The 26,000-nt window shown below is 47.3% G+C and overlaps 1 protein-coding gene across 1 annotated transcript; it reads right to left on the reverse strand.

Annotated features, from left to right (window-relative positions):
* Window positions 1-6,596: 6,596 nt before the first annotated feature.
* Window positions 6,597-24,220, reverse strand: TDRD5 (tudor domain containing 5). Its single transcript, XM_072867236.1, has 12 exons — window positions 24,204-24,220; window positions 23,409-23,647; window positions 21,970-22,401; window positions 21,013-21,140; window positions 17,967-18,187; window positions 16,856-17,062; window positions 15,162-15,228; window positions 13,951-14,151; window positions 12,541-12,702; window positions 10,427-10,576; window positions 7,785-8,001; window positions 6,597-6,957 (listed from the first exon to the last, which is right to left on the reverse strand). Exons 1-12 carry the CDS (start codon window positions 24,209-24,211, stop codon window positions 6,758-6,760), a joined length of 2,232 nt encoding a protein of 743 aa, XP_072723337.1. The 5' UTR covers window positions 24,212-24,220; the 3' UTR covers window positions 6,597-6,757.
* Between the last annotated feature and the right edge of the window lie 1,780 nt (window positions 24,221-26,000).

Raw genomic sequence — 26,000 nt, forward strand, 5'->3', positions numbered from 1 at the left:
CAACCCAGGGCTCTCCAGCAAGGAAAATAAGCCCTTGGGGGTTTTGTCCTGTCCTGGTGCCCATGGAAGAGCCCCCGGTTAGGGGAGAGAGGCTGTGGGGAGGTGATGCCAGTTGGCTCTCGCACGAGCTGGGGACTTCCTTGGGCAGCGCGGTGCATCGATCGGCTGAGGGGTCTCTGCCTGCCAAGCCGCAGCCCTGCTTGGCTTGGCAGAAGCTCATCGATCGCCACGGGCACAGCTGCAGCATTGGGTTCGTAGGGAAAACATGCCCTGCGGGACTTGTGGTTCACACGACTCGAAGCGGGGCCAGCGCCCGGCATGGGGATAAGCCCACTACAGCCTGTTGGTCCCAGGGAGAGTTTGGGTGATGAGAGTTTGGGAAGGAAAGACAGACAGAGCAGAAAATTAACTCCTTCCAGCCAAGTGCGACCTTACCACATGTACACCGACCACTTCTCTGGGCTCACAGTAATGCAAGCTCCACGGTTCAGTCAGAGCATCCTCCCAGGGATCAGCCTCGGGCCGTCCATGCGACATGGCAGCATGGGGCAAACCCATGGGGATGAAGCCAGGCTTATGTGCTGGCCAGAGAAAAGCTCAGGAGCCACCAGCGAGGGGCAGGGGGTGCAGAGATGCTAACCCAACCCCGACTGGCACCAGCATCCCTAAGCTCCAGCACAGGGCAGGGCTGAAGACCTCCACCACGGGGGCAGCCCGAGGAAGGTTTTTGTCCCCTCTTTCTGCAGCAGAGCCCTCCCCGGCCTCCCTGGCTGCACAGAAGCCTTTCAAAGCCACACTCTGGCCATAATCAGCACGGCAGAGCCTGCCAAGCCCCGGCGCTGGTGGCCAAGGGCAGCTCTCCTCAAGCACAGCTGTCAGAGAGATCAGGGAATATTGAGACGTTACCCTGATGACCACCCAGCCAGCCCCCAAGCGCCTTTGGGGCTCTGGCTCTCTGTATTCACATCCTCCGTGCCCTCCTTCATGCTCTCATCAGCTCCTTCCCAGGCAGCCGCAAGCCTGTGGGCAGACGGCACTGCGGAACTGCTGTGAATAAGCTCAGGAGAGCAAAGATGAGCTGGGCTGGTCTTAGGGCAGACCCCAGCCTCCCTGCAGCATGTGTGCCTGGAGCGCGGACACCCTAGAAATCCCAGGAGGTGCTCACGGGGCATTGGTGGCCGTGGCAGGGATGAGCGACAGCACCTTCCCCTCCCATTGCCAAGCCGCGCTGCCCATTTTGTGAGGCTGGGAAGGACGCTCAGCCCCAGTTTCTGGCCCATTAGCTCCCCTTCCCGTAATCACCTTCTCCGGCTGCTTTACCTCCTGCTGAGGCACTGGGAGATGCACGCGGCAGCGCAGGGAGGGATGGCTGGCTGCGTGCAGCGTGAACACGGCTGCATGTGCTGTGACGGGAGCAGGGGGAGGTCGTGAGTGGGTTACTGAAATGCAGCCATGCTCCTGGCGCGGAGAGGAGCGCAGGCTCAGGCTGTAGTGCCAAACGGTTTTCAAACATCCTCAATGCCTGGGGAATAGCACTTGCTGCCACCCTAACTCCTCTCCACTTGGCTCCCAAAGTGACCAGGCCACCAAAATGAGCCAGTCTCACACCTCCTTGCAGCCCCCCCGATGGCTGGAAGTGCTGGGGAGGGCAGCGGGGGTGGTGACGGCTCCTGAAGCATCCCTGCCTCCCCGGCCCCTACCCGCTCCAGCGTAGCCCAGGCTTGTCCTCATTTCAGGCTGGGCGAGCAGCGGCCCGGCCCCAGAGGTAGCGAGATGATGCCAAACCTCCTAATGGAGTTTGACAGCAGTGGGATTAAAAGCACAAGTGAGATCACAACCCCTCTGCAATCAGCTTCTGCCTTGGAAGAGCTGAACCAGAAAATAAACCTCCTGGCAGCAGGGAGGGGACGAGGAGCCCGCACACACGCAGGGTGAGGGCAGCAGGGGCTGGGGGGAACCTTGCCCATCCCAAACCCTCCTCGCTTGCCCTGCCAACCCATCATCAAGAGGAAGGAGCCAATCTCCCCCCCCTCCCCCAGCAGCACCGGTGAAGGGTTTCACCAGCAACAGCCCCAATTCCAACTGGTCCCCGGGGTTTGGTACTTCTACTGCACTAAACTTTGGATGCAGAGCAGCCCACGCCATGTGCTGCTCACCCCTTTCTCTTGCCACCTGTGAGCTCAAGGCATCACACAGCACCCGCAAGGACCCCCGTTCTCCCTCTCCTTCGGGCACTGCACTTGGAGCGGTGCCACCGATGCTGGAAACAACACCCAAGCAGCTGGGTCTGAGCTGAAGACAGGAGGCGGATGCAGGTGGGTGCTCAGCAGGACACCCACAGCTCCTATTTCTGCAGGACAGGGTGCGCACAGACCCTCACAGCTGGCACCAAGCCCCATCTGCCCCAGAGCAGAGCCCTGGTTTAACTAAAAGGCAACGCTGACCATGTTTCCCACCTGAAGGATGCTCCAGCAGCACTGCTGCCCCAGGCCTCCTTCATCCTCCTTCCCGCAGGCAGGAATATCTCAGCATCTCCCCCAAACCCAACGTGAATGGGCTTTTGCAGGGATGAAGTGGGGGTTAGCTTGCACAAACTGCCTTGGGGATGGCTGCTAAGTCACCCTCCGAAAAGCCAGCAAGGCACAAGCACTGTCTCAGTCTGTGTTCATCCAAAACGTAGCAGCTAGAGGCTGCTCTCCCACCTGGCAGTTGTTTGCTCCCAGCAAAATGCAGGGGAAAGCAGGGCTTCTTACGGCAAGAAAAAGGGAGCTACTCCAGGGACAGGTGTGTGCGGCTGGGAGCAGTGGGAAGAGCTGATGGGTTTTGGTACAGTGCTCGGGCTGAAAAGCTATCTCCAGACCTTGTTTTGCAGTGACCTGTACTGAGAATTGGCTTTTTCCTTTTTCTTGCCATATGGAAAGAAAAATAAATCCTTCCAGGTCAGAGGAAAGAAAAGCATTTACTTGTGGGTCAAGCGAAACAATCTGATGCAGGGTTGAGTGCACTTTTCTCCTCCTCAAACCAGAAAAAGATTCAATTTCCATCTGAAAAAACATCTAAAAATAAAAAGACAAAAGTTCTTCAGGTCAGAAGCACTCAATTTTAGTTTTTAAGCCCAAAAGACTTGCTGAATTGAACCCCACTTTGCAAAGCACAGGTCGACCCAAAAGTGCAGAGAGGTGGGGAGGGGATGGGCTGAAGCATTGATCTGGAAAACTTCAACCATGCTGAGATAGCACCAGCCACAGCAGCAGCAGCTGCTGCAAGGGCCAGCCCGGGACCCCCCATGTCCCCGGGCTGCAGCTCGGGTACCCCACCCTCCACTCCTGCCAAGCCCGGCTGCGTGCCAGAGTGCCAGGAGGGAGGTGTTTGGCCGCCTCCGCAGCACTTTGTTCATCGGAGGCGAGTTGTCGCTTTCCAGCCTCCATCCCACCAGCCAAATGCTTCCTGACAGCCCGTTTAAAATTCAAAGCACCCGATTACCGCCACAGCCAGGCAGCTGCTCACAGATGCCACAACAAACTCTTCAATAAACACACCCCTCTCCCCCCCAAAACAAAATCCCTGCCCAGAGCATCACTCCTTACCCTTTCCAGACCTACCCACACCCAGGGGGCATCACGATCCTTCTCAAGCTGGTCCAGGTCTGGCTCTGCTCTCACGTGCATCGCCTCGGTCGAGGGGCCCCCACGTTTCCATCACTGAAATGCCAGCACCCGCTTCCCACCACCCCAGCAGGGAAGAGCGCTGCCCACCCCAGCTCCATCCACCTGGCAGGGCTGACCACAGACCCCACACATCGCCCAAACCCCACACATCGCCCAAGTCCATTAGTGAGTCCCCGGAGTGCACACCTCGCTGGTGTTTTGCTTAACCCTGGCTTTTAGGGAGAGCTGCAGAGCTGCACCACCTTTCAATTTTTAATTTGCTCTAAACATTTTGGTCCTCTCCCCTGAGGACTCCCAGTCGATAACCTCTGCAGCAGCACTGCTGCCCCACAGCTATGGGGAGGGTGGAAACTGGGGCTAAAGCAGAGGAAAGCAGCTCCACCCCAAGCTGCTCTCCTTTGGAGGAGTGGGACCCCCTTGCCTGTGCTCCCCAGGGCGAGGGGCACCCCCGCCGGGCACTCCAGTGAAAGGGCCCCCAGTGCCCCATGGAGATGCTCCTCAAGGAGGACAAGGGGACCCCTGGCCCCTCCAGGGACCTGACACCTGCAGAGACAGGGTTGTTGCAGGGTAGAACATCTTCCTCCTTTTCATCAGACACCTCTGTGGGGTTGGGTCCCTCCAAATTTCATGGCTTGCTCAGGTTTACCCACAAAGCCTAGCACAGCCACCTCTCCTTCCCCACCACCTGGCAGCGGCGCAGCAATGCCCTGCAGCAGGGACACGAATGTGGCATCACTTTCCAGTCCCCGAGGCATCTTTCTCTTTTTCCACTGCCTTAAGCAACAAATGTACAAACAGGGACCTGCTGGGCATGAGAAACATGACCTGAGCTGCTCCGGGAAGAGAGATGCCACCGTACAGCTAGGAAGATCAGCCCAGGTCACCCTGGAGCAGGGGAGCGGCTCTGCGTAGGTTTTCTGTCCCCCAGGTGCTGGGGGGTCCAGGCTCAGGGTTAAGGCTTGGTTCTTCATGCACCTTTTATCTTGATTGAAAGGGTGTGGAAAACTAATCAAACACTTACACACAAGATGTGAATGGCAAAAACTCATAAGAAAAAAATATATCCTGACCAGTTAAGCATCAGAAAAGCTACATGGGATCGCAGCAAAGCCCTGTATCCCACCTCCAACAGGTACCCAGGGAGAGTGTGCAAAAAGGGTGATATGCAGTGGTAACAGCCCAGAATATGCTCTCTCCCTCCAAAAAACTGGTGGATTAAGGAGCTCCCAAATCACAGGGGATGCCTTGATACTGCTTAACACTTGTTGGCTCCCTCCCACGTATTTGCCTGCTCCCTTTCTGCACACATGTCCACAGTGTCCACACCGACTCCCTTCCAGACCCCCATAGCATCTCCCCATCCCCAATTTCCCGGGACAGCCCACACCAAGCAGCGGTGGGACCCATCCCCACAAGCCCCCAGTTACACCTCCAGGCAGCTGTGGGACCCACTGCGCACCAGGCAGGAAGCGGGGACGGAGGCAGCCCCAGCCGGGCATGGGACACTGCCCACCCAGCAGGACCTTCCTCACCTCCCTCACCCACCCAGACCCCCAGAGAAGAGGAGTTTCAGGCTGAAGGGAGCCGAGACACCAAGAGCTGGCCTCGGCCGCCACCTAGCAGTGACCCGGCAGCAGCAGGGACAGGGTGACAGCTCCTCCAGCACACTGGCCCCTGCTGCAGCCCGGGAACAGGCAGGGGAGGATGTGGGGGTCTCCTCGGGACACCCCACCCCAGCCCCAGTTCTCACCTCCCTGAAACCAAAGGGGACTTCTGCAGCAGAGAGGGTGGCATTGGAGACAAGCACTCCAACGCCCAGACAGCTCCGAGCGAGCTTAGCTCTGTTTCAGCCACTCCTTAGGCTAGATGACAAACCTATGTGATGCAACCCCCCTGGCCTGAAGCCTGAACACAGGACAAGAAAAGTCAGGCAACCTCTGAATCTCCCTGCAGGGTTGTACAGCCCCTGCTCAAGCCACAGCTCCTCACCTCTCCGCTTCCATCTCCTTCATTAGCTTTCTGTGCAGTTGTTTCCTAATGAGCCCCAGATTTTCTTTGTCTGCATTTTTTTACCGCTTTCATATCCAAAACCACCCCTAAAGGCTGAAATTAAAACAAAATAGTCATAGAATCATAGAATGGTTTGGGTTGGAAGAGAGCTTTAAAGACCATCTAGTACAACCAATAAACCTCTTATGCTGGGCTTTTATCCATTCCAATATTAATGTTAAACCCTATCTCGAGCTTTTCCTGGTGGTTTGCAGTGAAGCATACCTCTGGCATGTTTGCAGGTGGACACAGAGCAGCCCCTGAAGCCCCTGAAGACCTGAGGAACAGTCTAGGCACCAGCAAACCAGCTGAATGCCAGCATTCATAACCAGGGCACTTCTATTTTCACAGCTTTTCTCTGCATTAACAAACTCAAGCCCAAGAGGATTTCTTGCCACAGGCAGGGAGCTACGTAAACATGGCCAATGTCAAGCTTCAAGCTTTCTCTCACTGGATTCTTTATAGATCTCATTCGATATCTGTAACACTGGATTCCTGACGCTTCATATGTGTGGCATCCTAATTCATCAACAAATCAGAGCATTTTTTTCTTGGGGAAGGAGGTTTCTTTTTGCAACTTACCAGCACTTAACATGGACTGAGGCCTGAGCTGGGATACAACTACCTCTCCTAAAAGCAAGGAGTGTGCAGAGCATCCATGATGTTAAAAAACAAAAACATCTCCCCACACAATATCAAAACTGCTTGTGCACTGAGGGAGAGAGGGATAGGTAGCCAGTTTCCCTCTCCTAAACTTAAAGGATATATAATACAATGTGACACTTGGATGTTCTCCTGAACTATTACATTAAAGAGCAATAAATCAATACAACACCAGTACAACAAAACCAAACTATTTTCCTGAAAGTAAAAGTAACAGTTATCACACGTACTGGGCACATCTGAGAAGATGTCACATTCCCAAGTTTTTCAAGGGATTAAATGTTTCTGAACGAAGAAAATGACAGCATGGTCATACAGAGGGCCTTTGCTGCTCTAGGCAGCCTTCCTTGGCAGCTGCTCCAGCTTCTCTTGTCTTTTCACACCTTCTTTCTCAGGCTGGGGAGCCACTGGAAGTAGTCACTGGAAGTGGCTAAGCGTGCAGCTGCCAACACTGCAGATAGCGTGGTAGGAGGGACATACAGTTTCGGAGATGGCCCTTGGTCAGGCAGCCCACTGACACTGCACAGGCCAACTGCAAGTCTCCCAGGAAGGTCTTTGTTCTTCATTTTCTCTTCATCTGCATAAGGAGGGACAAAGAAAAGAAAGATGGTATCTACACTGGCAACTCTGAGAGCTCCAGTTAAGACTGAAATCCCTTTTGCCTGGACCTTACCAGGTCATGACTTTCTATTGCACACCTATTTGATGAGCCCGACATGGTATAATCCAAGAGCCTCTCTCCCTCTGCTCCCAGTGCTCACCCTTTTTTCCCAGAGGGGGCAAAATCAGATGTGAATTGAGTAGCTCCTGTCTGGAGAACTAGGCCTCCACTCCAGACAGACAGCAGACAGCTCTGTTCCAAGGCACAAACAGGCACTGTCTTTGGCAAGTCAATCTACCTCGTAAACTGGGCAACTCTCATATGGGTGTTGTAAATTCTTTCATCATTTGGAAGATGGAAGATGAACACCCACACAGGGACCTTACAAGGTTAAAAAAAACCCCAAACTTTTGTCCTTTATGGTTGGGAGATTGAGAGACTCTCAGTATGAAATGAACACAGGCTAACGTATGGAGTGGAGAAACAAAGACTTCTGCATGAGAGCAGAAGAAAGTCTAGAAAAGACAATAAAAATCAAGAGAGAGAAATAACCCTCAATTCATTTGTTTCCATTAAACATTTAGAAAGCCATTTTGCTGCACAAATGTCAAACCGATGCATTGCATCCAGCCATTTATTATTGTCGCAGCTCCATCCCACGGAAATACCAACATTTTAATCTGTTCTAGTGAAGAAGCAGCACCAGTCCTAAGACACCCAATAATGACTGCAAGACTCATAGCACAGTAACAGACTGCTCAGCTTTCCGCTGTGTTAAATTTTACTGACAAATCTATTCGTACTGTTACGGTTGTCCAGCATAAATGGTATTGCCATAAGTAGAACAGAGGGATGTACAGCTTCACGAAGTTGGGCCTTGTTGGAAAATCTTTCTATCTGATCAGGGTCATCTTGGTTCATTTCTGCTGGTTGCTCGGAGTAGATAAAGGAGGTGTAAAAGTCGTCCACTGACTTGGATAAGACAGCAGGCATTGAGGACTCTCCAAGAGAATGAGGTGTCTGCAAATGTATATAAAAAACTCAGGAGAGGGTGTCATTAGTGCACGCTTGGTTCATTAGCTGCCCTGATCTTTATTATCTCTCAAAGTCCACAAAGAAGTGGAATGTCAGCAACTGGATGATTTAAAACAAACAAAAAAAGCCCCCAAAAACCCCCAACTAGTTACTCACAACCTTGGCCAAAGGGCAGCTTTTCCTGCACAGCAAGGAAAGAGTGACAGATTATTACAAGATACAAATCACCATGTCTTAGCAAAAAATTAACAGCTGGCTCATCTCTCAGCAGCCCCACGCAGAACAAATGACAGCAATGACAGAGGGAGTTTCTGCAAGGGAGTGGGAATCGAGTCAGAAGAAGTCCCTCTGCATTTTTGCTTAAGAATACAAATTAAACTTAAGTTCCAGGGATGATCACCCATGTCTCAGCCACAGACAGGGACTAGAGCCAATGTTTGTATTTGTTAATTCAGCATAGAGGAGAAAAATAGTGAAGTGACAGACAAGCAGCAATTCACCTTGCCCAACCATAGCAGTTCAAAAATTAGGTGCTTGCTCTCTTCACTTCTTCTGTTGTCAAGGCAGAAGAAAGGCATCCATCTTCAGAAGGGGTGAAGCACCATCCAGAGGTGCTTCACCCATTGGTGAGAGCATGTTCAAAGGATTAGCCCAGAACAAAACAATTTTATTTACACAAGCAGATTTAAGCAATTTAAATTGCCCCCCACAAGGGGACTATGAGGCGCTCCTGAAGCAGCAAGGAGACCTACATGGCTGGGCAGCAAATTCAGTGCTGACAGGATGCCAGGACAGAATAATTTGAATGACAGGCATCACTGGAGTCCAATTAACCAGCTACTCAGCTTGATACCACGAGCCCACTGAAAACCTCTGCCTAACATGTAGTAAAAAAGTAGAGTGTTTGGACAATAAAAAAAATCAGGGTTAAAAGATGATTATTATCTCCTCTTGCCACCCACACTATCCTTGTTGGGGGACAGGCAGTGTCACTGCCACTCCAGGACAAAGCAGAAACAGACAGGGTGCAAGGGTGGACACTAGAAATGTCTGTTAGCACTGGAAAAAGCTGGGATGGAAATAATTCAAAAAGAGGCTGTTCAGTTTACAGAAGAGGCAAACGAGACAACATATCCTAGAGAGTGCTGTGAGGGGCAGGAAGTAGGCAGTATCTACCCTTCCTCCTGATTCACACAATTAAGAACACCACCACTGAACAGGAAAACACGAGCAGTGAGAACTGGAAAGGAGGGAATACCACTTGGTGATGCTGTAAGTGCCACAAAACCCTGAGGCCAAGAGATGAGCACGAATCAGAGAAAGGAAGTCTTCCTGTCTGTCCTCATAACTAGCTGACTGATGCATTCTTCCCCCCTAATGTCTATAGGCAGGATTATTTTTTCATCCCACGGTCTTCCTTAATAGAAATTCTTGTCACTTCTTCTAAAGACTGTAACAGAGATCACAGCCAGGGACAGAAAATATGTCCAGGACTTCTCTGATACAGTTAGAGAATTCCTATGCTTTGAAACTCACATAGTTTAATACTTGCAGGGGAGCATTTAAGTCAGCTCACAAGAACCCTATCGCTATCTATTCACCTGCCTCCATCTCATCTCATCATACTTTCTCCCCACACTTGCTACCAGAAACTTCTCTTCTCTCATTCCCTCAAGATCCTTTTTCCCAGCTTGCTTTCTCTCCATCCCTTTCAGGTAACATCCTCCAGAGCCACCAATTCTTCCAGCTGTCCCCCTCATCCTTCTAGAAAGCGTTTTCTCTCAGCCACTATCAACCTCCAGATGTGTAAGGAGCTGTGGTTGTCCAAAACCTTGTAGGAACACTCCCATTTCCAGCTCTGCAATGTGTTCTGTGGCTCAGCAAATCCTCAGTGATACTGGCTCCCCACTGAACCCAGAGCAGAGCATTTGCAAAATGCCATGCTGCAGGCCCTGTTAGACTTGTCATTAATCACTATTTAAGAAGCAAACTCACAACACCAGCACCACATAATGCCTCAGATCGCAGCCCAAAATGCAACCCTCCCAAACCCTCCCTCCTAACTCAGGAAGAGAGACCTGCATGATCCAGGGTAGCCCCACAGTAACTCCCAGTAACCCTCAGGACTGTGAATGGAGGGGAAGTAGAGAAGTGAATAAGGGCCAGGCTTGATCTATAAAGTCCTGAAATGGTCAGTCTCGTTTCCACAATACCTTGATGTGCCAGTGGAGCACGAGTGTATCATCAATAACACCAGAAACAACAGTAAAGAGGAAAACATATAGCTCTGAGCCCATTTGTCAGTCACTTTTAAAAAAATACATGTCAAAGCAAGCAAAGGGTTATTCAAATAATCTAAAAACAAGAACAACCCCTCCCAACAGCAATAGCTGAGAAAAAACTCCCTTACCTTAACCACTGCCATAAGTTCTGTAAGAGTTTCATTTGTATCCTCCTGTGCAAGTTCAGGGTCTTGGTCTGTTGTTCTTGGGACACTCACTTCATCCAAAAGTGGCTGCACATCATCCTGTGTCTCCTTCTTAGCAGACAGGTGCCATTGCTAAGGAGATCGACAAAGCAAGGAAAGGTACAGCTAGTATGAGAAGAAGAAAGCAGGATGCACTGGAGCAAATTACAGAGCAATCAGATGATACCACTCGGAGATTAACTGAGAGAAATGCAAAGGAGCTTTTCTGTTCTGCTCAGAAGTTTTAACATTTCTATCTAGAGAAGTCTGGGCTACTTGGAAAGGACAGAAAGAAAATGGAAGGACAGGAAATAATGTGAGTAAGAAACTAACTGTCACTTTAACTTCTCTCCTCCACAGTAAAACTTATCACTTGGAATGTACAGTTTTATTCAAGTAATGTTTTCTGGTTGTTGCTTGCTGCCTTCTGAGAAATTTTACCATGGAGAAGTGTCCTAACAGCAGAGCTAATACAACACAGTGTCCAGCCATTTTGCACTTAAGGGCGGGGGGGGTGTGTTGTTAATCCTGAAGAGGCAAATCTAAGATTGGACAATGCAAAGGCAGTTCCCCACTGCTTAAGAGGAGTTACCAGAAAATGCTAGCTGAGCAGTAACAAGTGTCATATTAGACACATTTAATTCCAGTTCAAAACACTGAGTAATTTTATAATTGACATTGATGACCATGTTAGCAATGCACCAAAGAGAAGGAATTGTTCTGGGCAACTAAACAGAACAGCAGAGAAGAAAATATTTAAAGTCCTATACAAAGAGAGATCTAGAGGACTGCAATTTCTGGAAAAGGATCCTAAGACCCTTGAAATCAGACAGGAGAGAACCTGAATGCATTTACATTCCTCTAGTCTCCAAATTGCCAGCTATATCTGACATTTACACACATGGATCTTGCTACAGTTAACCAGATTTTTCCGTGAAAATCACACTAAACTCAGATTTGCAGAGTCTCAGTCACATTAGTTTCTTCCAAATACACAACGATGCTGGTTTGGGACCTTCAGTTCAGACGATGTATCGACAGTGCAAGGCTATTAATCCAAGATATACAACTTGTATAGAGTTTCCCTAGCACAGAAACACAGCTGGCTAAAACAAAACCTAGGTAAAATGACTGCTTTACAAGTTACTAACATTACACTAGCTTTTACTCTTATTTCAGAGAAACATCAGAAAAACAGCCCTGGAGCAGGCCCACTGCTGACCACTTCAACAGCTGACATTTACTTGAAAGGTGCTTTGGCCCCTCTAGTAAAATGTGTCATGAAAATACTACAATTTGAGTAACACAGAAAAGTAGAGAGTCACCTGTAGACAAATGTTCCCGGTGTTTCTAACGGCACTACATTAGATTGCACTCAAGACCTGGGTTTTACTGCCTGCTTAACCCCTCTGTTCATCAGTTTCTCCATCTGTTAAATAGCAAAGGGATCCTCTTTTTAACATGCTCTGAAATCAAAGGTGTAAAGCAGTATCCAGATCTGGATGTCATTCAGCTTTAGAGTTATCTTCTTAATAAAACTGTAGTTGTGTACAACCTTACCCCCTGAAACAATCAGGATTGCAAATCGCTTCCTTTCAGATAAGTTTAGAACAAGCAAGACCCTTAATGCAAATAATACGTCACTAGTTCTTCTGGTCTTTTCCTGCATTTAAAAGATACCCCGAGTTATTACACATCCTTTGCCAAACCCCAGAAACCTGAGAGGAAAACACACCACTTCTTGGCTCCCAGGGTTGCAAAACATGAAAGTGCTAAGTCAAACCGATCTCAAGAATCTGGTACTGGTCTGAGTTCTCAACAGAGTCCATTTTCTCTCTAACTGAAAAATTAATTGTTTTTATAATAATTTTAAATTTTGTTTTTAGTAATAATTTTATTATTGTGTAATTGTTTTTATATTATGGTTCTGCTTGCTTTTTATAGAAGCAAAAAAAACAACTCCAGAAAACCACTGCATAGGACTAAAACAATACATGTCTATAGATCCCTGGAACCGATTTCATTGAATGATAGCTATGCCACAGTCAAACTCCCACCTGGTCACACAGTTCATTCCTGTCCAGCTTTGAGCTTGCTGTTTCACTATCTGCATCTAGAGATTCCTGCTGCAAGTGAAGGTCTGGCTCCAACAGTTCAGCATTCTCCTGCTTTCCCCTGGGTTGAACATACAAGGCCGAAGGATTCAGTTCCTTGAATCCCTAGGAACAAACAAACAAACCCAGTATAGTCAAGAAAGCCATGTTGTAACTACCACAAAGAATAAAGAGGATTCAGCAAATTTCTAATAGGTTTTATGAATAAGCACACAACCCACAAGTTAGCTCCGAATTCTTGCAGAAACTGTCTTACTACGAAAATCAACTCCCCGCCCTCCAGCAACAAAATTACTCAGCAATGCCCCCCTCCCCCCAAAACTGGACATACACATGCAAAAATACAATCGCAGGGTCTAATCCTGCCAAAACATGCCTTCTGCATCTATTGAAGAAGACAACAGATACAACCCCTCCAGGCTGTAAAGCCTGATTTTCTGCTGAGATAAAAAATTGTAGCATTGCCTTTCTAAGGGTTTTCATATCCACACAGTTCTTAGTGAAACTGAGCTGAGACATTCAGTTAATGACACAGATGGGCCTACATCATAAATGCTCTCTGCACTGGCTTACAACTTGAATGTCTGTCCAAGGCACAAAGTGCAATCTACCATGGTTATGCTGTCCAGCATTGCACATTTCACTAGCAAAGTAAGAGACTTTTTAAACCAAGACTATTTCCATAATTCAGTTTGTTAATGGCACACCCAATCTTCAATGCCTAGAGCAGAGGTGGCCAAAATAATTTAACTATCCTGTTCCTCACTTAACTGCCCCTGCCACTATGTAGCACTACTTTAAGTCAGACAATAAAATCTAATCAACTTGCTCTCATTAACTGTTTGCATGAAGCAGGTCCCTCAACTTATGACTAACAAAACTTGCTGGAATTAACAACGGGTAGTGAAGTAACTAACACATCTCTTAACAGCCTCTCAATTCCATCTCAGTTTGGCTTTATGCTCAGAACATCTATAGCTATTTTACTTTTCTGTGTTATTTATAGAAGATGTGTGTCAGCTCCAGATGAATCTGCAATACTAATAAGCTAATCAACTTTAAAAAAAAAATCAAAACCTTCTAACCCACTGTCAGAAGACAGGATGAAAATAGTTTGTTCTACTAAACCAGAACAATTCTGTTGTATCATCAGATTCCACCTTAACCAAAAAGCAAGCTCTCACCATAGAGTTAGACACCATGGTCACAAAATGGTAAGTTACAGGAAAGCAGGGAATACCAGTTTTGCTCTTCACAAAACTACTTGCTTCAAGCTAAAGATCTTCCCATTACAGGAACCCAACCGATCCTTTCCCTGCCCTTAATTTCAGCAGCACACGCCTTCCTCCTGACCTGGGAAGGAATGTTTTCTCCGCAGACATCAGCACATCCCCCATCCCTCAAGACACAGTGGAAGTAGACATCCTCCTCAGTGGATGTGTCACACAGGAAAAGATGCAAAATGCCATTCACATATTCATCCACGATGCCCACAAGTAGCTTGGAGCCACACAGCTTCTTGAATAGGAGAGTTGCTGCATTGGACCATGTACCCTGAAGAAGAAACAAGAATGTGAAGTCACCGTAAACAGACCAACATCCACTGCCTGAGACTTTCCCTTGCAGGCACTTGTCAAAAAGGCAATCAAGCTAGGTCAGGCTAGGGAAAAATACAGGAAAGTCAGGCAGACAAGCTTCCCAGCACTGAGCTATATCAAAGTACCCTGAAACCTCCAATGCTAGTTACACTGGGAATGCCCTTTCACCCTAAATACTTATTTCCACAGTTTGATGGTATTCACCAGTGATTTTATCACAACTGCCTAAAATACAGTTGGTTGATTTTTGGTGGGTTTTTTTGGGTTTTGTTTGTTTGTTTGGGGTTTTTTGTTTGTTTGTTGGTTGTTTTTTTTTAATTCCTGGAACCATGTGATTATAAACGTTAAAAATGTCAGAAGTTTTTAAGAAGCTGCTAAGCCTCACCGCAATGAAAATTGTGCTTCTTTAACCCTCAAAAAGCAGAGGAAATAACTTTTAAAAAATGTCTTTAAAACACAGAAGAAGCAACTCTGCTCACATGCTTTCCTTCAGAGATTGTATTTCTCAGGCTTCTTGACCAAGAGGTTTGCCAGCACAGAGTAACTTTCTTATGACCTCTATAATTCTTTGGCTATGCTTACTGCATCAAAGCAACCCACTTAAAGCTCCGTCACAGAAGAAATTTTTAAAACAGAGGGCTGGAGATACCAAGGTTTCAGAAGGACCCTGGAGAACTACTGGCAGGGGAAGAAACAAGTTTGCTCATTTGCTTAACAGCAGCTATCTGTTTCTGCAACAATATAAACAAGAGTACTCTGATCATAAGGAAAACAGCAGAAGGGTGATCACTTGCAGACAGACTTACACGGTCATATTCTGCTGAACATAACAGCAGCAATTCTGCTGTAAACATCAACAGGACCTGAATTAATCCAGATGTTTGCCCTTATCAGGAGAAAAAGCCAACCTCTCCTTGACAGCTCTCATACACATGTCAATAAACAAAACTGCATGTGAAGACATACCTCCACAGGTCTTACCCATGCCAAGGAACACGGGATGGCCTGAGCAGGGAGCTTCAAGTAGCACCACCTACAATACAAAACAAAGCCATCACCATTACAGCAAAAACAGTGCAAAACCAGGCACAAGAGCAGAACTTCCTCCTCTTCTGTGTTTTAAAATCAGCTTACGAATAGAAAGGCACATACTGGATTTTGTACTTATGAATAAAACCCAACAGCAGCTTTGGAAAACACTCCATATTCAGAGAATGGGCACAACAGAAACAGCAGTAACAACTGGTCCCTTATGCCTTCCCTTGCCCAAGCATCTTCCCATCATAACCCCTTATGAATACAAAGTTATGGACAGAGAGCAATGACTTTTGAAATCAAAGAATGCCAATGGCCAGGCATGAATAGGAGCAAATGAGAGGGCAGAAGCAAATATGGAAGAGGTATTGAATTGCAGAGGAGAACGAGTACCTCTGACACTGCAAATGCATCCCACTTGGGCTGATATCCGTCCAGGAGGATGTTTACATTCATTCACGGAACCTCCGAAGGAGGATTAGGGAGCTTGCTCCAAAGTGACAGAAAGTGGCAAGAGGAAAGACTGAGGAATGAAGGCAGAAACAGGAAAGGATTTAGCTGAAAGTCACTGTGAGGGAGTGATGGACAGGGTTGATGAGCAAAGGGCCCGGATTTAAGATCAGCAAAACAGGTCTTGAACAATGTCACCTCAAGCATTAGCATGTAAGCAAGGAAGTGCCTGCAAGGCACCATTAATGGAATAAAAAACCAGATCCTTTCCAGGAAATCTGCATGCTGGGATATCTTTCTGAAGACAGACAGACCAGTCAGCCTCACCTTGATCCCTGGGAAGGCGATGGAACAACTAATCCTGGGAACCATTTCCAGGCACATGAAGAACAAGAAGGTGACTGGGAGTAGTCAGCATGGATTCACCAAGTCATGCTTGACCAACCTGACAACCTTCTACAATGAAATGACTGGCCTGGTAGGCGAGGGGAGAGCAGTGGGTATTGTTTACCTTTACTTCTGTCAGGCTGCTGACACTGTGTCCTGTAAGATCCTCATAGAGAAGCTAATGAAGTATGGACTGGTTGAGCAGACAGTGAGGTAGACTGAGAACTGGCTGAAGGGCCAGGCCCAGAGAGTGGTGATCAGTGATACAACGTCTAGTTGGAGGCCAGGAACTAGCAGTGTACCCCAGGTGTCAATACTGGGTCCAATACTGTTCAACATCTTAATTCATGATCTGGACAATGGGGGAGAGTCTACCCTCAGCGAGTCTGCTGATGATACAAAACTGGGTGGAGTGGCCGATACACCAGAGGGTGATGCTGCCATTCAGAGGGACCTCGACAGGACAGAGAAATGGGCAGACAGGACTTCATAGTTCAACGAAGTCCTGCACTTGGGAAGGAACAACACCATGCGCCAGTACCATGACCCCCCACGGGGGCCAACCAGCTGGAAAGCAGCATTTTTACCATGAGGGTGACCAAGCACTGGAACAGGCTGCCCAGAGAGGTTGTGGAGTCTCCATCCTTGGAGACATTCAAAAGTCATCTGGACATGGTCCTGGGCAGCCTGCTCTAGATGACCCAGGGAGGTTGGACAGGACGACCTCCAGAGGTCTCTTCCAACCTCAACCATTCTGTGATTCTGTCACCCATCTGTAATTTACTTACTTGAGAAATCTCAGCCAAGACTTTCGGACAATTTCGAGGTTTCCATAATCTGGGTAGAACACCTCTACTTCTCGGTCATTGATCACACGGTGGATGATAACGCGGTACCACCATTTTGAGACCATTACACAGCAAAGCTGTCCAGGCTGTACTGAAGACTCAGGCATGATATAACGATCAGAAACAAGTTTATTTGAGTAACAATGTCTGCAAAAGATCATAACAAAAAACTGTGCTTGGTAGGATGCAGGAGATGAACAAAGAGAAATATACAGGGCTTCAGAAGAATCCCGATTTCTCAAAGTCCCCATGACACGAATTTTCAGGAGCTGTTTTAATAGATGCTTTACATCTCTGTTCTGCTACACTTAATGACAATAAAAAATGCAAACCCAAACTTTTAACATTTGAATGATGTTCTTGGGGTCCAAAAGTTAATTAATAGGGATTAATCAGAGGCTAAATACAGTCATGCTAGTCATTAATTTTTAACATTACCTTGGCATGTCAGTGCTTCTTATGATCCAGGTTCTGGAGTACTGGCTCACATACACAGTACCTGTCTGCAGAGTCTGTAATCACACTTACACGTGCCCCACAGACAGCAAGCATTTACTTTGGCACACAATTAACAGCAATTGTAGCACTATCGTGGTGGAACAGAATCGCCAAATGCATCATGTAACTGACACAAACAAAGCCACTGATGGGGTTTTGCTTTCAAATATAGATATGACAAAGGCCTGTTACCTGTTGCTTTTTGGTAAGTGTTGGAGATGGAAGTAAAAGCCTTAACCAAGCACATCAGCAACAGTAGTGCAGACAACAGAGAGGTGAAAAGGAACCCTAAAGCTCCTTTCCATAACCTTTCCAGGCTTTTAAAGTTTAAGACTGTCTAGGACAGAGCTAAACTACCGTGAATTACTATTAACCATACCTTTTGCTTGCTAGTTAAAAGGAATGGCTAACCATTATGAGTATGTGTTTCAGTACAGAACCGGCATCTCTGTATCAAGTAATCGAGGCAGCAGTGACCATGATTAACAGCTGGATGCCCTGTTCCTTCAGCGCAAACACACACACAACAGGTAGTAGCATAGCATGTTCGCACCTCATCTCAATCATCATATCCTGCAGTTTATCAGATGTTTCCCTGCTGCAGATGTGGATGTAGAACTGGGTAGGAGAGATGATGAATTCCACAAAGACTCCCACCAAGCACCTTCTCTCCAGCGGCGGTAAACTGCAAAGGCTTCTGTCCTGAACAGCATCCGGTGGTATTTCTGGAGTCATTATCAACTTGTCTAGTAGGGACTGCTCCAAATCTTGAGGCTACAAAGGCATAAGAGGAAGGTGGCACTCATGTCTTGTCATGCACTGAACACACATAACTGACCTTTCCATTAAGGTAAAAAAATAGTTCTGCTTTCCTGGGGACCTGTGAATTACTGAATATCAGAGAATCCCAACAAATTGCGCAAACTTGCATTAAAACTTTCCCTGTGATAGAAGCATTAATTTTCACACTCTCTCTCTTCCTTCCTTCCTTCTTCCCTCCATTGTAAAGAGGGGTGCAACAAAAATACCTTGCTCATACTCCTGCAAGGAACAAAGGAGAGGAATTGAAGTCATGTCACTTATTTAGGCAAAAGTATTGAATGACTATTGCTAAAAAACCAAAACAAAAACCCACACCAAAAAAACCAAACACAACCCACTTGTTTGTTGGATTTTACCCAAAAGATGCTATTTCTGTGTTCCACAACCATGAAAGAGTACACGAACTGAATGAGCAAAACTATCTGAAAATGATTCAAAAGTGACAGAAGGCACAAATGCATCTTGCTTTCACACTAGAGCTATTTCCCAAGGATAAAAACAAACAAAACCTACAAATTCTGTTTTTCTCACTCTAGACAAATTTGTACACGAGTAAGTTGTTAGCTCAGCTTATAATTTTGCATTATTCTTTAACTGCTGAAAACATTATTTCACTTGAACTAGTGTGGATGGGAACCCTAATCAGACATCAGACACTTTCATTGCCTCAAGAGCATCCTTTTGTGCCAACGAACAGAACTCCTCCAATGATCAGAAGTCAAAATTATTTCAATTTTACTCATCATGAATATGCTACAAGTTACCACTGCATTATACATCAGGCAACGTATGGGAAATTTGTCTTCTAGCACACACCCCATTGCTTATCTCGCTAAATTCAACTGCAAGCAATGGGTTTTTGCAATACTGCCTATTTTAACCATTTTTTAAAGAAGCAGATAAAGAGTCTCTCCTTCTGCAGACTAAGCAAGGGCTAACGACCTTGAATTTTTTTGAGTTAAAAATTTTGACTAAAACATTGAGTTATACAGTGAGATAATGAGCAACTGAGGGAGTTCTTGCCTGAGCAGCAGCATCACCTCTAAAAAACCCTCACATTTAATGGATCTCCTCTAAGAAGTGCCTGTGAATAGTGGCATTGCTAAGGGACAGTTTTGCTCCGAGGATGCTCTTCAGATCAGACTGTTAAGGGCACACATAATCTTTATAATCTAGCTCACACATTGGTAGGGACAACAGACATCTCTGTGAAAGACACAGAAGATGTGTACTTAAAAACATGTTTACCAAAAAAGCAACAAAATTATAAAAAGATAAACCAACAGAACACACTGAAAAGCTAGACTTACAAGAGGTATGGCTTGCAAGACTGGCTAACTCCTTGCCCTACGCTGGACTAGCAGCTGCCAGAGTGCTATGTGGATGACACCTTTCTCTCTGCTCAGGGCGACAAGAAAAGCTGCTGAGAGCAGCAGCTCTGCATACTTTACCCTTCTCAGGGCTGAGCGGATTAACTCAGCCATTGTCCCTCATTGTCCCTTACAACACTTAAGCTATTAGTCTCTCATAACCGGATACTCGGGACACATTGCAGCAGGGCAGGGATCACGTCGCAACTTTCTCTACCTCATGGCATCCCGATGAACAAGTGTTCATTGCACATGCGAAGTAACACATTCCAACCTGCTTTCTTCCCCTTTAGGCATTTTTTTTTAAAACAAAATGGCAAACTTGGTGTTTCATGAGGAATACTAGTTGTACAAACCTCTTCCAAGACTTATCCTGCTAGGATCTTTAAACAGGTTCCCTTTGCGATACATAAGAACAAAAATCTGACTTGAGTTTAGGGTTACCAGGACCACCCCCCGCTTTTTTACCTTTCCCACAAGCAGGCTCTGTTTGATCTGGGGAATTCCCTGTGAACTTCATCACACCAAACTAAAATTTCTTTAAAGGATCAGAACAGCCTTCCAAAAATCTCTAAATGGTATGCTTTATGAAGTGCTGCACAAAGTCCAACTCGTAGTCCCAGGCTTCCAAGTTCATTAATGCACAAACTACCAAATTCAAGAATTCCTGGGACCCTTTCCCTGCCTATGCACTCCAACCATACAGTTGCGTACAGCCACAAGACGAGCTTGGCAGAGGAAATAACTCTCAGTAGGAGGATTTTCCTGAGAAAAGGAAGGCCTAAAGATGCTCAAAACAAAAAAAAAACAAAAGAGGAGACACAAACAAATTCTTGCAATCAGGTTTGGCAGTTCAGAGCCTCTGTACTGTTCTTCTCCATCTCTGTATAAAGATACACTGCTAAACAAACAAACAAACAATCAAAATTTTCAAAGTCCAACCAAATAGTAGAGTTGAGACCACAGGAATCAAGGTCTCTGAGGACCATTCCCCAGCTCTGTCACACAGCTGCTTGACACTTGAACCAGCCTACTGCAGCAGGGGAAATTCCACACAGCTAGTCTCAGAACAGTTATTAAAGTCCAATTACAAGTAAGTACACCAAAAGGTATCACCACTGTTATCAGGGAGCAAGATTATGCTTAACTGACCTCAGATGATCTGCAACATAGGTCTCAAGACTGGAAAGAGACAAGGAAAAAACCTAGTATGGATGGCATATAAAGCTATATACCAGGTCAGTATGAGTCTGGTCACCTCCAGACTCATCTAAAACAGGTATAAAAATTTTTTGGAAGTGGCAGCAGATCAACAATACAAACTCAATATAAACAAAAGTCGTAAAAAGAGTATCATCCCTGGATTACAACATGATAAAGCTACAGATCGCTTATCCAGCCACTTACTTGTTTGAGGCCATCACCCAAATCTACTGCTTGTGTTTCCTCTGGCTCTGACTTGTCTCTCGCTGTCAGGTGGAAGCTCTCTGTCTCACAGCTGGGTTCCAAAGGAGGCATCTCAACTGCAGGTGCTGCTGTAAAGACAATAATTTGGCTGTTATTCTTTATTGGACTGATGCAGTGTTACACATTAAGCAGAAAGAGAAGACATCTGAAAATGAAAGTCTGAAAGCACTGGTGCCGTTTTCCTCATCTCTTGTAACATTCACAGCTACCACATTCATGAGGATTCCCCTGAAAGGCACCCTTCACTACTAATACATTTAAAAACACCCCCACAAACCCACACTTGCTCTTGTAAGCATGCTAAGGGTTAAATCAATTGCTAGAATGATGCTAAAATAAATTTTCCTCAGAAAAGTCAGGAATTTGGCAGGAACTGTATGTGATTTTCTGCTTTCTCTCATAACTGTTATGGGAACGCTGAGGACATCTGCAGTCTCTTCTGGTTTTTTTGTGGAACATTGTAGCTGTGCCTTTCAGACTAGTGCTAAACCTTCAGTCTCAAAAAGCACATCGGAAAGGCTTTACCAGCCTGCGGAGCAGACGTTCAGGACATCCTTCTAGTTTTGTTATCTATTGCCTGGAATGACTAGAAATTCCAGTCCTGCACACACATTCAGAAAGTCGGTACTCTGAACGGGCTAAACACCCCTTCTTTCACCTCACAACAAAAAACGGCGGCAACCTGTAGAAACTTCCAGTTAAGCTCTCTGCTACCAACGACAACTCCCTTGTGACAACTGCTTCTGCAGCACCCCACAGCCCCTCTGTGCTAAAACCTAGGGGAACTGGGACTACTACAGCAACTGGAAATGCAGCAACATCCACTTGAAACACAGTTGCTTGGCCATAGTGCTTGCAAGAACTATGTGCTTTCAGTTAAATAACACACCGCCTCACCTTGCGGCATCTCTTCCTGCGCCTCACCTTGCGGCATCTCTTCCTTCTCTATCTCACTTGCCAGGTACTTCTTCAGGGTCAGCAAGGAACCTGCTCTTGTCTGCTCAACTGCAATGATATCAGACACGCTTCTGAGGACTTCAAACATGGAGAAAAATCCATATTGCTTGTACTGGAATGCCCGGCCAAAGCGTCTGAAGAAGGCCTTATCGAAGTCCAAGAGAAGAAGTGGTGAGGAACTCAGCAGATCCTGCAGCTCAGCCTTCACCGTCGCTGGCAGGACAGGAGCCCTGCGCCTCTGAGGGAAACTCTGTGGATTCTTAGAGGGAGAAGGAGCATCTGCCTTTGCGGCAGCACTCTTCCGTGCCCTAGCACTTCTCCTCTGTCTGGCAACCAGTTTGGCAATCGCTTTGGTGGTCTCATCTGCAATGGCTATAACAGAAAGAAATAAACTATTAGACTACCAAACCCGCAAACCATTAAAAGCTCTACGCAGGCAAAACTCCTCTTCTTTCCTCTTCCCCCCACCCTTTTCAGAAGCAGGTGTCTCTTTCAAAAGCAATCACACTAAATCGTGGCTAGTTTCCAGCAGGGCAATCACTTTTCCTCCCCCTTTGCAAACTGGACTGAACCAGATTTAACAGCCAACAACCAATCTGCACCCTCGTTCCTATAAATCCAGATCCAGGTAGGAAGGCGGTTCAAATTCTTTGGAACACCAGCAACAGGAAACCCAGCCGCTGAGAGTTTTGTTGGGAAAACAGTAAATGGCTCATTGCTCCCCTCAGCCAGAATCACAGTAAACCCCCACTATAGAGTACCCACCCGCCCAGGCAAGGTCTCCCTGGAGAGCAGCCCAGGTCTCTTCCACGCTTTTAAACAACTTTTTCTTGTCTTACTGTAGCACTCAAAAAAAAAAAGTTTCACCCTCCCCAATCAATTCTTCGCACCTACCATTTGTTTTCACAGTTCTTCCCCAAAGAAAAGGAAAATGAAAAAGGTTCAGGTAGGGAAACATTTACAACTTCTCCTGAGAGGCCCCATCCCTGGTTTTGGCTCCTGCTGTAGTCTGCATTTACAGGAAAAGTGAAGCTTACCAGTTCTACTGTACCTGTAAGAAATGTTACTGCAGTTTTTAAACTAAGTGCAGAATGCAAAATGTACAAAAATAACTAGAAGACTGTGTGATTTTTCAGGAGGAAAGAGCATAAAAGTATTAAAAGGCAGATCAAAATACTGGAAGAAACATCAAAGACAAGAAATTAAACAGAGCTATGTGAGAAAAAGAGTAACAGAGATATGCAACTACAGCTCTGGGAATTCATTGTGCACAACTACAGCTCTGGGAATTCATTGTGCACATCACCGTTTTGAAGCATCACTTCATACTAGTATGTGGTTCCAACAAGTTCTCCACTCGTAAGGAAATAAAACCTCACCTTTGAGGACAAAAGTGCCTTTCTCATAAGGACAGACTCTGACGACTTCAGGCATATCTGCCACCAGCTCCAAGGTGGATCGGAAGCCCAGGTCATGTAAAGGGAGAGGTTTGCCGATCATGGCCATGTACTCCTGCTCCAGCTGTACTGGGGTTAAGCCCTCTTTGGCAGCCACTAGCAGCGATCTCACCTCCTTCTTCAGCACCTCCATAAGCTGCGCCTGCTTTGACATGTCTGCACTAAAGGGGAAACAAAAGCAAGCAGAAAACAACTTGTACCACAGCTGCTCAAACACAGGCAAAAGACTTTTTACCACTTAGCAACTGAAAGCTGGTGGGGGGAAGAGAGCAGCAAGCCAGGTTCACCAACAGCCACTACCTACCACCCCCCATATTTCTCTGCTTGCACCCCCTGGAGCTGCCACCCTTTGGCACCTGCTGTGTCATCCAAGATCACGGCTCCTCCTGCATTCGCTGCCTGTCCCCATGGGATCATGGCCCCTACAAGCACTGCATTCCCCCGAGTTTAGTGTACCCCCAAACCCCTGCCCCAGGGACTGCCCTCTACACACTCTGCCACTCCACAGAGATCCCTGCACCCCTAAACTGCTGCCTGAGGATCGCCCCCCACCCCATGGGCTCACTGCCCCTCACAGAGATCCCTGTGCCCCTAAACCCAGGCCTGGGGATTCCCCCCTCTGCCCCATAGGGTCACTTTCCCCTCAACCACAGCCTGGGGATCCCCCCACAGAGACCCCAGGAGGCCGCCGCCAGCCCCGGCGATGCCCGCACCCACCGCGCCATCCCACCGCCTCGCTCACAAGACACACACCACCCGCCCCGCGCCTGCGCGCTCCTTTTCCCGCCCTTCCGGGGCGCGAGGGCGGGACGGTGCCCCCCCCACCGCATGGTAGCGGGGCCGCCAGGGCGCCGCCGCGCGGGCGGAGGCGGCCGTGCGTCCCCTCAGCGCCATTCCCGCGCTGGGGCGGGCTGTGGCAGGGCGGGCAGCTGAGGGGCTTCCCGCTGCCGCGGCGGGGAGGCTGCCAGCCCTGTGGGACCGACCCCCGGCGCCTGCACGGAGCTGCTGCCCCTGCCTTCTCCTGAGTAAAAGTGTTAGGTGCGTTTCCCATCGGACAGGAAAAGTTAGCGCATTGTGAAAAAGCCGCGGACAAGAAAGGACCAATTCCTTTAAGGCGACAGTATTTAAACCCAAACACCAATGTAATTAAGCGTAGTCTTGTATTTTTTAGCCCCATCCAAGAGGAAAATCCACAGCGGAGATGCTGAGTGACTTTCCCAAGGCCAAAGAGCGTGGTGGACTAGGTTGCGATGGACATTTCTTAAGGGTTCACAGTCATTTGAGAAACCTCAACAGTACAGTTGATTTCTGCACGAGGATACATTTCAATATGAGAAGGGGGGACAAAGCTGTGGATTTTGGGATGGCAAAGGTTGCAAATCCATCAGCACATGCTCTCGAAGCATCTCCCCTGTCCCAGGGTAGCAGCCAAAAACGTCCCCGTGGGATGGAGGAGTCAGGGCCCACTGGTTGAATTAAACATCAGACAAAAACAGAAAGTTTCAGGTTTGTAAGCGTTAAAGATCCCATGGTGCTTCTGACAAGAAATCAACCAGAGTCCATGCTGCCCAGCCAAAACCAGTCCTGAGCCGCCGTTTATTGCTGCTGCTTAAAATGTCACCTCCCCTTTCAGCAGCTGGAGACCATCTCCCCTGCCCCACACTGGCCAAGTGATAAACACAAAGTAAATAAGGTCTCTGGAGCACTTCCAAAGCAAATATAGACACTGTATGAATTTATTAGTTACGCCACATTTCTGCTCAACTTTTGTTCCTCTGCCATTAGCTCTCTCCATCCATCGCTTCCCTGGTGACCTGCTGATGAAGCACCCAGCACGATGGAGCAGAGAAAGCAGGGAGCTGGTGCTCCTGCCCTCCCTGCCTGCAATATCCTGACTCTGGGCAGGCCACAAGTCTCTAATAAAATAGGAATCCATGAAAAAACAAGAGCAGCACCTCCCCGGACGGCTTCCCAGCTCCCTCCAGCTGCTCCTCCACGCCAGAGATTGGGCATCCCTGAGCTCAGCACTGCCCCGTTGACAGGGAAGTCACCACTTTATGTTCCAGCCTTGTCTTGCTGTAGTATGACTTCTAGCCAGGTGCTGGTTTCTTCAATACGGTCAGTGACTTTAAAACACTTTAAAAATGTTTCTTGCAGAGGTTTCCGCAGATGTCACCACAGGCTGTGTGGCATGAAAAGAAAAAGCTCCTATGTTTGCTCTCCCATGCTCCTGCTGTGGAAAACTGGGGAGGCATTTAGGCACAAACTCTTTTGGCAATTTCCATTCAACAGCTCTAACCCTGCAATGGCCTCCATGCTTTGCACCCATTCAGGAAAGTTCATGGCTGAACTGGGACCAGCTAATTTCCCGTCCTGCTAAAATGTGAGGTGACCCTAGACAGCGGGAGTTTGCTGCTGATATCCCTCCACTGTGCCAGCCAAAGGGTTTCTAGAGAGCAGAACAGCATCAGATGCTACTCACACAGCCATTCTCCACCACCACCCCTCTAAACA

Source organism: Ciconia boyciana, chromosome 7, assembly GCF_034638445.1.
Source record: "Ciconia boyciana chromosome 7, ASM3463844v1, whole genome shotgun sequence".
Lineage (NCBI taxonomy): Eukaryota > Metazoa > Chordata > Aves > Ciconiiformes > Ciconiidae > Ciconia > Ciconia boyciana.